Genomic DNA, 13,079 nt, shown 5'->3' on the forward strand with positions numbered 1-13,079 from the left:
TAGTGTTTTAAGCGTCATAAAATAGTGTCCTATGCTATAGGCGTTTAATTCCAGGCTTTTTATAATTCAAGTCAATTTCGACAATCGAACTTTCGTTGATTTTCATTTGAAATATTTCTCTGAATCAATGAATAGATTCAAAATTTATGTCAAGTTCCTGGCATTTTGTTCTAATTCGATGATTTCATTTGAATGGTTCGGATTAGGACAGTGGGGAAATGACAAGAAATTGTGAGCTTGATCGAGATATTTATTCATCGTTTTCCTCGTTAGACATAAAGAATCTGCGTTTTTAATTCCACGCTCTAGATATTGTCGAGGCAGGGAATGCATTGATCGTTTTTTAATTGTTTTTATTTTCATTTTTTTCTTAACTGACGCTCTCGTTGTCAAAACGCATAAATCTTCGAGGGAATAATAACCCTGCTGAGTGAACGAATATCAGGTTCGTAACAAAACAAGGTTGAATACTTTTCGTAACTTAGTCGTAGAGGATAAATGATTTTTATGCCCGCGAGAATACGTGAAATACAATAGCAAAGAAAAAAAATCATTGTTCTGTATTCTTCATTGTTTTTTTACTTTTTTCTTTCCTTACTGTTACAATATATTTGTCGCGAAGATAGAGACTAATTGTGATCGATTGAGTGGCGCGAGATAGAATTCAATCCTGAAGAGATGTACGCTGATTATACCTATCTCTTTATTTTACATCATTTTATTCCGCTAAGTAACATTTAAAAGTAGCATTTGATCGAAACTTGGCTCTTGATTAAATTACGCTTAGCCTCACTCTATCCCTATCTCTTTCTTTTCTTTCATTATTTTTTCTAGAGATACAACGCGAACCAATAGATTCCCGTGCAGCTGATAAACAATATTTTTAAATGCCTCGGGACATGAATAAAGGAATGTTCTTTCTCCATATTTCAACCCAAAGTTCTAACTCCGTATTCAACAATTTAACAACTTTCGGAAACCGCTAAGTCGCTCCAGGATAAATAGTATGCTGAAATAATAAATAAATTCAATAATAAGATTCTACTACATATTCGGCGATCAGCGCGTCATGGATAAAATACAAATAAATATTACGATAATGAGCAACAAAAAATGTATAGCACCTTTGAAAGGTCTTCCAGTCTATATACAAAACAAAGGGAGTGTCTATTTAAACGGTAAAGTAACAATTAACAGAATAAATATAAATAACTTAATGAGCGTTTTGAAAACGAAAAAATCTACGGTCCACAATGTATCTCGTTCCTTCAGAAATTCGATGAATTATCGCCTAAATATACATTTCTTTGCTACGGTAAGGGTTTAGATTAGTTGGGCTCAGACAGCAAGAACACCTTTTACACTTGACACACATTATTTCACTGGTTTTTGAAACAATTTTTCATTTTTAATCGACTTTATATATTCATTACCGGAATGATGATCGGCCGTACAAGCCTATAACTTGATAACGCGCTTTTATTTCGGTTGTACTTAGAGCGCTAATCTTCTCTTTCGTTTTGTTTTGTTCTTGTATTCATTCAGTCAACAGCGATATATTTGAAAAAATTGGGACCTGCCCATATTTTGATCGAAAAATCGTATGGTCAATTACGATTGAGCGAGTTTCGTTCGTCAAAAGTCTGTGAATGATGAAACATTCGAGAAACAAAAAATTTCCGAAAGGAATGCACACCATTTATACGTTCGGTTTGATTTCGAATTGTATCTTTCAAGACTGTAACGTGGAAGCAAAACTCGTTCGATTCAGCACATATTTTCTGGGATTATTCCAACCCTGTTATTTTTCTTTTACTCAGAAAAAAATCGACATACGATTTTTTGTTCGTCTTTTTCACTTCGAATTGCTTTCGACTACATCTAACTTTTTATAATGAGGCCCGAAGTGTCGTATCATTCATCTTTCGTTATCATGTTCGTTTACTTACACTCCCCAGTTACTCTTCTAATCGAGCTTATTATTGTACCGTCATTTTTTCTTCATTTCCTTCCCTAATACCCGTGAATAAAACTCTATATAGCCTACAATACATCCGACAATCTTGTGCCAACGAAATTAGTACGGGAGATAAATTTTGAAATATATATATGTATATATATATCGTTGATACACCACGACGTCGAAGTATTCTCCTGATTCATTCATTTTCTTCTTCCTGAGACTCCTAACTATTAATAAACCTCGTTTCATCGTTTAGGCCATCGTTTCTGCATGCCTCGGAACAAACGCTTTGGTTAATAGCAAAATAGAACTCTAAAAACAACGGAAACAGGATCTATTCTTTTTAAAAAAATTTCCTAAAATTACTGTCACTCAAATTTTCAAGTAGTACCTCAATAATCACACGAAAATAAAAACAATAATCAACCACTCTGAAGTTTGAAAACATCGATTTCGAACGACAAGCAATTGCACGCTACTCTAGCAAAGTAATTGTCCAATCCTATAAACTTTGCGTTGCAATTGTGGAATAATTCATTCAAATATCAAGAAATATTTCATATGAAAAACATGCAGGAGTTAAAAACCCTGTTCATTTTTGAGTTTCAGGGATGAAAAAACGTTCGGGCGATGATTCGTTACAAAATGTCATTTTCCAGTGAATTTATCGCTCCAACATTCATAGCCAGATCGTTTTAATTTTCGTTTTCACATTGAAGTACTTTTAATTTTGTGACGTAATTTTTTATAAAGATTCGAGAATCATTCTTCCCATAATACTCTTTGTTACTGATTGTTAGAGTTTTGATGTTATATATAAAAAAAAAACAGACACACTATCTTCCCACAAGTTTGCGAAAACTTGATATTTTCTTCGTACTTGGGCCCCATTAATATCTACAAAATCTCCGACCATTCAATTACTGGGAACGACACACACACTCACAACTTCACACACGAACGCACACTCGCGCACTCATACGGAAACCATACTCGGGACACATCTAATCGTTTCTCCAACTATATTACAGTATTATTCATTTATAATATATACCTACGTAGTATTTATCGTATGCATGTGTTTGTATACATATTCATAATGTATATTTGACACACGCAAATCAGCTTATCGGAGAATTTAAACGTAGGCAGGTGAGAGATTGAGGGTGAGTCGTGAAATAACATTGTTGCGTATTGTAGCACGTGTCGTTCGCGAACTCTTGATTATTTGTATCACCATAATGCGACAATCGTGGCACACGACCATCGCTACTCCGCGCATTCTTTCTGCAACGAGGCGTTGGTCAGTGCTGAGACCACCGAGGGCACCGAATGCGCTGTTCGTTAAGAGTCTGCTCGGGCTTCCACCAATTTTTTGATATCTGTTGAAATGAATTTATTTTTATTTTCATGTTATTATGAATAAGACGAATATTTATTATTTGTTTCCATAACGTTCGTTGTTGCATTATATTCAGTGTTATATTTGAAATTCTGTGCGGAATTTACCAAATTTTGATACATTGAAGAAAAAATTCATATCGCGAAATTGTAATATTACATTTATCTGAGCCAAGGAAATGCGTTCAATTTCAAAAAATTCAACCACATCTTAGGAAAAAAAACGATCGCCTCGTAGAATTGTTATGATTCGATCGTTCGTCGATGTTACATCAAAGTGGATAAACTTTTAAAATAAAAAAACATTCTGGAATATCGTTATCCTGATAATGACGATGACGTTTGCGAATTTCGTGTAGCATTCAATTATAAATAAACTGCAATACCAAAATTGCTTCAGTCTTTTAGGAAATTCGAGATATTTGAAATCACAATACGTATCGTGATATACTCAAGGACAACTCAACCTCCGTTGAACCAATTTTTTTTATGAAACTCTCCACACCCCGAACACTCTTTATCACGGTAGAGCAAGATAAAAGTATCGATTTCTTATCGTGAATGTGCTTTAGCTAGCTGACCTTTTGTCCGTTGATTGAGTTTCGTTGGGTGTTGTGCCAGGTGTGGTATTTTCGGCTGGTGTGCTATTCGGCGTTGAGGCAGGAGTCGCGTTACTTAACGCAGGATCTCGACGCCTGGGTGCTGGTGAGGCTGGTGCTGAACCAACGGCCCCACCGGGTCGTGGCCAAGGGGATCTGCTGCCCGATTCTGGTTCTGAATTTGACGGTGACATGAGAAGTCCAGGCGAAAGAAGCACGACGGGCACGTGGGCGAAATGTTCGGTAGGAATTCGCATCTGTAAAGATCGAATAAAAACAAAATCATCAAAATTCACATTTTTTCACAGCAATTCTAAAATTCTGAAAACATGAATTCATATTCTCATTTTGTTTATTTAAATAAGTCATAGCATACGAGCTCAAAATATCTGATTTCCGAAAGTTTCTCGATTAACCCGTAGACACCGCACTCCCTCTGAGGTCACACACTCGCCACAATGGTGCAAATTTGCACTTGAACTTTTCAAAACTTTTTATTTCATCCATGAATGTATGGAATTAATCTTACAACGAGACTTTTTATGAGTAGCAATTCCTTAGTAATCGATTACAATCATTAAAAAAATTGAAAAATAAAGTTTTATTATAGAAAAATGGCCAAATTGAAGAAAGGAATTTTGAAGTTCCAGACACTTGAAATTTTTGTGGGTGCAAATCTGCACCAGTGTGGTGTCGACATATTTTTGGTGTCAACTTAAAAATTTGTTTTGTTTGATAAAAGACTGTTAATTCTCGTACCTTTGAGTAACACTTAACACAGACTGTTCTCTCGCAAAGACGACATCGTTGTCCCCAAGGTCCCAAAAGTCCAAAACGAGTTTTGAGGCAAAGGAAGCAAACGCGTCGTTTCTCAACGTCCTCTTTGACGCGTCCTTCTACAGGCAATGATTCCAATTCAGCTTTGGTGAGGACACTTCGTATGTGGACGATTTCCTCGAGCGTCAACGACAATCTCTCGTCGAGAAACATGTCACCCAGGGAAGCTTTCTGCAATGAAGACGATTATAAAAAACGAAGGGAGGAAAATGCTTTAAGCTCAGTTGAGGGTGAGCCGCTGTATTTTTTTCATACCTGAGTGCCCTGGTCGACATTTTGTTCGTGAAACTCCGATGACGCAATCCCATGACCTTTTAGCGATGCTCTTTCACGGGGTCGTGGACTCAGGCTCGGACTTGCGTTTGGACTTGGACTCAAACTCGTTCTCGTGTCTAAACTCATAACCCCCGTGTGCTGACGACTCTGCGGCCTTGAATGCGGTACTGACGACGTACCCGTTAATGGAAGAAAAGATGCTGTACTACCCCTACCTGTGTGCTTGCGAACCGAAGCGCGTCTCGAAGGGCACTGCGTCGCTAAATCATAAGCTGTAAACATATTCAAACCACCGTTCAATGTCACAATTTTTTATGTCATCGATCTTCTTTAGTATTATATTTTCATATCGGCAGGGCTGAAAAATTGTATTCATTTTGATGCTTTCGAAATTTGACTCATGAAAGATCACTTTTGATTTTTTTACTTCAGTAAAAATCCAACGAGTTCAGCTTTGAATGTCGTTGCTTTTTCCGTGATTTAATCGAGATCGAATGCACCTCGAGGTATATAAAGATTAGCTGGGTTCAATGAATTACTTTTTTCTTAATTGAAATTGAAAAATGCTCTCTATCAGTGTATCAAGTGAATGGGATAATTTTCAAAAATATTTACACTCCAGCTGAGCATCACAAAAACGATGATATTCGTTTCGTGTCAATCTTAATCCACCGGTTTTCCGCCATGGATTTGCCGAACTCTTGTCTTCGTCTTCATCCTCGAGATCGCAACAACCTCCGGGCCTTGTACCAATTCTTGAACGATATGCCTCTTTGGACTCCCAGACGTTCGTCGTATCGTCGTCGTCTTCGAATCGCGTTACGGCGAAATCCTCGTCATCGTCGTCTTCGTCGTCCTCATCCTCCTCCACGTCGAGCTGATGGCAAATAATTTTTAATCACTGCACAATACTGTAGCGCCATTAAAAATGAGGAGGCTCTCAGATCCTTTGGAAAGTGATGATTTTTTATTTTTATTGAAAAAAAAAAAAAAAACTGAGAGAATCGAATAAAAATGTTATTGTTGGGTACACGTTTTGAAAAATCTTGGCAACTCTTTTCCTTCCAGAAAATTGGTAACTCCGTCAGAATTAACTGAACAGGGTGATTGTGAGTTGAGAATTGAATTTAAGGATTAACATTTTTCGAAGATTTCACTCTTGCTTTTCAGCTGTGACAATGAATTAACAAATTCAACTTAAAGCAAGTGTAAATATTGATTCTCGTGACTCTACTGAAGAGCCCATCTACTGATATGCCCATTCCAAGTTCTGACCGTGAGACGGCAAAGACTGTTCTTTTACCTTAAGATCAAAGTCCACGGGAATGACTTTTCGGGATTGTTTCATAACGGTGTGATCAGCCTCCGTAGATCCTCGCCGAGGTTTCGTTGTACCCTCGAGACCTTTGAGATTGCTATTGTCTTGAGTATTCTCTGGAAAATAAAAATCGAAAGTTTAAGGCCTTTGTTCTTGACAGAGACGGTCGAGAGATTTCAGCGATCTCGGAAACTAACAACTAAGTCCTGCTGCTCCAAAAGATAAAAAAAAAATGCTTCCTGACTGTGGTAGTTACGAAGGTCGTCGTGATGCGAGGGTCCCCTTTTCATGAAATGTAACGATGAGCAGACTGAATTTTCCAATTTTCCTCTGCACGATCTCCAAATAATGTTTTTCATAAAAAATGAATCCTCGAAAAAATCTTGAATGACGAATAAAAATTTCGTTGCGTTTGAGAGAATATTTCTCAGAATATATTGCAGCGACCCGAGAAACAGTAAAAAATTGAAATTTCACAAAATAAACAACCGATCGAGCGTACAAACGAACAGAAATAAAAGATTTTTAATGGAGCATGAAAGCGCAATGTAGGACGATACGAGATGAAGGATGGATGGAATGATTTACCTGAAACCCTAAAGCGCCTTCTACAAGACTTACGATTCCCAATTCCGCGAGCTCGTGCCTCTGGTCCTTTGCCAGTGCGCTGACGAGGCTGCGGTATAGGAAAGGAGGATCCCTGACCTTCGGAGTGTCGCCACTGTGCCGCGACATCCTGAGCGGGTTCTTGTTCCTGTTCGGGCTTAGCGGGCGGTACTTCGCCGAGGACAATCCTGCGGGATTCACCGCCCACAGCCAGCAGCATCGTAGTCAAACTCGTTTTATTTCCAAGCTTATTTTTTCTCTCGACTCTCAATTAAATCTTATTCAAAGGGGATGGAAATGATTTTTTCTTCTGTCGATCGCAGCCTGGTGAAGTTTCGCGCGAGCACACATCACGGCTGCGGGTGTGAATCGAGGATCGCGAGTCGGCCAAATTCACAAACTGAGACGAAAATTAAGGTCCGTAAGCAAAACTCTTTTCCCTCGAACCCGCAGTATCGATTATCCCTGCTGATGAAATTCTCGGTGTTTCTCCTTATGATACCCGAGTTAATAAAACTCCATCGTGACTCATCTCCTCCCAAGACGTTACACCAAATTGCTCAAATAAAATTGAAACGAAACTTAAATCACGTTGTATATTAAAAATTCCGAGATATTTTGAGCTGCAAACAACGCGGCGTAGCAGCAACTGTTCTAAGCAATGGGGCACATGGCCGTCGAGCTATATCCGTGTGTAATTCCTTACAACACAATTGAATCCCCCATTGAGAGGCGAACACTCGTGCACACTCACACCCACGCGCGAACATACGTTCTCTACAAGAGTTTATTTCTCCTTCGAGCCTACGTGGGATTATTGATCGGTGCGGTGCCTGTGCGCGATCACCACCCTTACTGACTCTCCGGAAAGACTACGGAGGTGAACCCTTTTTCTCGGGGCCAATCACTGCGTCGCGAACCCTCCGGATTTGTGAGTCCCCCGTTGACACATGCGCCCCCGACCGCCTTTCCTATACTCTGACCACTATTATTCTTTAACCAACCCTTTTACCTTTTTCCCCTCTTTATCCAAACAAACTATGAGTAATCTCGTTTATTATTAGCGACACGATACCTGCAACTTTACGTTTATAACCTTTTGTTCTGTCATTTTAAACTCCTGAATGACTCATAAACGACCAATGTTCATCAAACGTTTTTATGATTTTCCTTTCAAAAGTTGAGAGCTTTTAAAAACTTTTTACATCACAATTGCGTTAAGTTTTATTGATGAATCATTTGATTTGCTAAATTCAAGTTTTACTGAATATTGCTCACATTGTTTTCATAATTTTACGGTTGTCGACACTTTTTATTGCTTCAATGAAATTGAGCTGTTTTCATTGTTATTGGCGAAAGAGTGCTGTGGGATATTTTACAGAATTGCTCATTCGCTGTAAAAATGTCTGATTTAAAATTTGCAAAGTTCATAAGAGTTACATTGATGAAAAATGTGGAGTTAGTACAGTTCTGTTGTCAAAAATTTTGCTAGTACGATCCCATTGGGCAACGAGATTTCAAATTTGTGAAGATGGGATTTGTGAGACTCTCGATAATTCTCAAACTGTTATTCATCGGGGGAAACAATATTTAAAAAAAACTATTGAGCAGATCATGATTAAACGTTATTAATAAAACTATGCAGAAAGATGAAACATTATAACTCCTAAAATAACAATAAAAAAGTCCCATTGAATGCCATAATACGTTTCGACGCGAGGATAAAAAAGAAAATTCCCAACCGAGCAAAGCGGAACGTGCAGCAGCGTAACTACGAGATTAATCAATTTCCCCTCATTTTTGAACCTCCAGCCGTCACCATCGGATGACCTTTTGACTTATCGAAAAAAAATTACCTCCCCTAACACGTTGGATCAATGCACTGCCTGTGGTATAATTTATTCTTCTGCGAATAGGTGAAATTGTCGTCGGAAGAAAACGATACTCCGATTTCATTAAAGAAAACTTTTAGTATAGCAACTACATCGATTATCGAACTGTGTATAACACCTCGGCATTGAAATTTTTTCAGTTATGACAGTGTTGCCGGAAATGAACGAGAACTTTTATTCTTACAGTGTCAATAACGTTGATTTGAAAAATGAAGAAAATATTTTTCACCATAATTTACCGAGTTGGCGCTTTCCAATTGTAAAATTTATCAAAAAATTTCTCGTTCTCGAATTTCACTGTTTTCTTCTAGTTCTAAAGTGTAAAAAACGATATTATTTTAACGAATTTATTATTTAAAAAATCTGTATTTTCACATCAAGAATATAGAAAGAACAAAAGAAATCACATTGATGTACGAGTCTCGTGTTCTTTGATGAATCGTTTCTTCGTTTCATTCCTCAAGTGTTTCTCTCTTTCAGGTTGCGGAGCGTGGGAATTTTTTAATTGGTAGAAGGGAAAATCAAAGGTGAACTTGGTGCTTGTGAACTTCATATTGCGGTGCTGGCGTTAATTGAATAAGGATTTTCCGACGAACATCCAACCTACACGTACGCACGTGTTTAATTGCGTAGGTTGCGAGAGTGCAGGAGGGCATATGGTGATCCATGCGCGACCTCAAGATCACCGCGCATGACCATTTGTCGACATTCTCATCGTACAAACGAAATAATAGATTTCCTGTTTTTTGTACATCGGTAGGCCCTGCGGTTGAGGAAATTCGAGCAGTAGCCCGAGACACAATATTTTCGTCTATCGTACGTCAAGCTCACCTTGCTGCAAAGACAATGAATTATTCAAGCGCGATTGTTGCTGCAATCTCTGGCTACACGATCTCAGAGGCCTCGGAGGCTTTTTTATGCTTTCCATGAGTAATTCCCGAATGGTACTTTGCTTTTTCGCCGGTGGCAGCTGCCGATCTGAAGCCTTGAGAAGATTCGAGAAAAAATTCAATTAATTAATAGACTCATGACAATTCGGAACATCTTAAACGAGATCGGAAATAAACCCAATGCGTTTCGGGGAAACAAGTTTTTCCCACATTTTTAACGTTTTTTTTAACGCTCGTGCACATGCCAACATTTCATGTTGAACTGAAGATTGGATATTTCATCAACGAAACATTAATCTCTTGAGTTCGAAAAAACAAATATCGACCAAGAAGTTTCGAAAAAATAGCACATTCAGAAAATGCTACGACTTTTTGCTTTTCCACATTGAATGAAATTGTATTTTACCTTTTTCAAAGGCGGTCTACTCCGTATGAAATCGAGTACTATAGTTCTCGCGTCTTTACTCGCATTTGGAACGGGTGCGGGCGTTTTTCTTAAACGATATCGACGTTCTCTGATGTCATCCATGAGAATTTCGTACGGCGTGAGCTCGAATTCGGCACCTCTTCCGCGTCCACGCGAGCGACCACGTTTTCCCAAGTTCTCTTCAACTTTTTTCAGTTTTACACCGTTTCTAAGCTCACCGATAACTTGTACCCAAAATCGTGCCTGTTGATGAGACATACGTGTCAAATAACCATTTAAACTGATGGTCAATACAAAATTACATTTTTTCGACGAATTAATCGATTTTTTTGAATTTCATCGCTTTCTGCATGCTTATCGTGCTTCATTTTTCGAAACCACGCAAGCATACGTTACGATGCTTACGTACTTGTATCGCCCGCCAAATCCTAATGTCTGTCTATAAAAAACAGAAATAATTTCGTGAATTTCGTTGAAACTATGATTTTCTTCGTTTTTCTAAAGTCAGGCTAAAGTTTTCAATTATGTAACAAAATTTGAAAGTTCGAATGAGCCCATTTTCGTTTCACCGTCTTCTTTACGTTTTGATTTCTTGACTTTTAACAGTGTGTCTCAAAATGTTACATAGCATCGAACGGAATTGAGATTTTCTTAGAAGCTTTAAAGAAATACGAGCGAGAAACTAAATCAGAGACGCGGATGAATTAAATATTTTAACATTGTCAATTATTCGTGGTACATCAGACTTTGAGATGAAGATTTTAATAAAATTCAAGATTTTACCCAATCATCGAAACTCAGAGTGTCGAGATGCTGGGAAGACGTGGCTCCGTGCCTCGTGCCAGCGTGGCTCGAAAAATTCTTCAAATTCGCCTGTTTTCTCTCGGCCGTTACTTTTTCAAGAAACTGCGAAAGTTCAAGTGCTTCTGAGACAAAAGCTCGTATGACAGCGCGGTAATGAGTGTCGACGTGGTCCTCGGAACCTTGGGCGTGTCTTGTGCACATCTTGAATGTGAAAACATCCGAATTCGAAGTACATCGTCTCTGAATACAAAACTCGTGAACTTCACGGTTTATAAGATTTCATTTACCTGTAAAATACTTTTGAGACTACACGTCCCATCATTTTTTGACATGGACAAATCATCCATTTCTACTTCCCCAGAATCACGTTCTATACCCTCGTCATCCGTTTCCTGCAATTTTTCCTCAGTATCTGGTTCACATTCTACAAAATAAAAACGAAAAATTTAGTTTTAGCTTTATACGTGCAAAGCACAACAAAATGTTGACTTTCTGCTTGATTATAGCGAGAGTCACCTTCATCTCCATGCGTCATTGTTGTTATAAGGTCTTCGAGGTCAGGGGAGAGAGGCCTTTCTTCTTTCTCATCCATTCCAAAATCGAGAGCTTTGAATATTAAAATTCCCAGAGAGAAAATTACCTGAAAAAAATCGAAAAATCTCTTATGTTTATTTCAACCGAAAAAGTAGATCTTGCAGAAAAATTACAGCCATTTCGGCTGTTTTGTTAGAATTTCAAGTTATTCATGACTTGAAAGAATTTTTGAAAATAGTAGAGTTGTCATTTGAGCCCCATAGAGGCTGAGTAACTATAACATGTGCGAAACCACATGCTCACTTTTAATCAGCAACATCTTTACTAATTAGAATTTATATTCATATTATAATATTTCTGCTGTAGTGATAAACTTTTCACATGGCTTTTTTTATCTTACCTTTTGCTCCGTTGGCATAGAGCTCTGGGCATCTGAAATAAGAACCGTTGGATAGTATCAAATCTCAGTGTGAAAAAGAAGAAATTCAAGCAGGCTCTCAAGTTTATACCTTTCTGCAATTCTAATACTACATGTCCATCTTTATGGAGTATAATTTGTGAAAATTCTGTAATTTCTCGCATTTCATCATAAGGGAGACGAAGTAGAGTCTTGACAGTTTGATGACAAAGCGCCCAAGCCTGTTCTCGGCTGATAGGGCCGTTGAAACATTGCAAAACATCATGGAGACTGAGGCCATCGTTGGAATTGAGTTTGCAGTTACCCCTTCGCATTCTCCTTATTTTTGTTTTTGCTCTAGCATCTTTATCTTGTTTTTCCATCTCTGCAGTCTCCGTAGTTGGTGGATTATCTTGAAAACTGTTCATGATGAACGTTGAGACCACAAATTTCTCTTACAAAAGTCTATGATTTCAAGATATGAAGACGAAATGATTGTGATTGAAATGTCCTCAGTGATCTTCTTTCCAGATTGCCTAGTCTGTTCAATATCACCATTTTATGATGAATAACACATGTTCGAAAACACAAATATATAATCGACTTTACAGTCGAATTGTAGGAATGACGTATATAGCCGAAAACACGATTTGAAAGTTTTTTCACACAACTGTATCTGATGACTGCATGAGAAAAATAAACACACACCCACTAGTGCACTTAAAATTTCGACAAGCGGTTAAATAGAACACGAGATGACACTTAAACAATTTTTATCTATAAAGTACGAAAGGACGTTTGACGCTAGTACGAAAACGAAAAAGCAAAAAGGGTATTTTATATCAGTGGAATTATTCTTTTGATGAACTACAATCTTAATTATAATCGTCAAATACAAACAGTAAAACACGAGTTTATTTTCTTTTAATCCGACAAAAACTTTGATATGTCTCAAACAATTATTATTCCGATGAATGGAAATTCATAGCCTTTCACAGTGGCAACAGTGAGGAAGATATACGAAGAGTAGTAGGAGGTGTGTAATTTGTAATTTCGTGTGTATCAAACTACATATATATGTATACTGTGGAACGTGTGCGTTTTGAGATACGGACTGTGCGGAATCTTCCCCTAC

General features: G+C 37.9%; 1 protein-coding gene across 2 annotated transcripts; it reads right to left on the bottom strand.

The window, feature by feature from the left end:
- Positions 1 to 229: 229 nt before the first annotated feature.
- Positions 230 to 13,047, bottom strand: spir (spire type actin nucleation factor). 2 transcript variants are annotated; one of them, XM_043417217.1, is made up of 14 exons: positions 12,057 to 13,047; positions 11,948 to 11,979; positions 11,530 to 11,653; positions 11,301 to 11,437; positions 10,993 to 11,214; positions 10,619 to 10,648; positions 10,189 to 10,452; positions 9,724 to 9,877; positions 6,380 to 6,510; positions 5,692 to 5,953; positions 5,056 to 5,348; positions 4,723 to 4,971; positions 3,946 to 4,220; positions 230 to 3,345 (listed from the first exon to the last, which is right to left on the bottom strand). In XM_043417217.1, the coding sequence occupies exons 1-14, from the start codon at positions 12,370 to 12,372 to the stop codon at positions 3,102 to 3,104; spliced, it is 2,733 nt and encodes a 910-aa protein (XP_043273152.1). In that variant the 5' UTR covers positions 12,373 to 13,047; the 3' UTR covers positions 230 to 3,101. The 2 variants fall into 2 exon arrangements, with proteins under 2 accessions (XP_043273152.1, XP_043273153.1); XM_043417218.1 differs by lacking the exon at positions 10,619 to 10,648.
- Between the last annotated feature and the right edge of the window lie 32 nt (positions 13,048 to 13,079).

This window comes from Venturia canescens, chromosome 4, assembly GCF_019457755.1.
Source record: "Venturia canescens isolate UGA chromosome 4, ASM1945775v1, whole genome shotgun sequence".
In the NCBI taxonomy this organism is placed as follows: domain Eukaryota; kingdom Metazoa; phylum Arthropoda; class Insecta; order Hymenoptera; family Ichneumonidae; genus Venturia; species Venturia canescens.

Bases quoted from the DNA above. Each gene is read 5' to 3' on its own strand.
- spir (XM_043417217.1), bottom strand. From the start codon at position 12,372: ATGAACAGTTTTCAAGATAATCCACCAACTACGGAGACTGCAGAGATG. The intron at 11,980-12,056 runs GTATAAACTTGA...TTCTTATTTCAG, and splicing joins AGTATTAGAATTGCAGAAAG to ATGCCCAGAGCTCTATGCCA. The intron at 3,346-3,945 runs GTCAGCTAGCTA...TCATTTCAACAG, and splicing joins ACTCAATCAACGGACAAAAG to ATATCAAAAAATTGGTGGAA.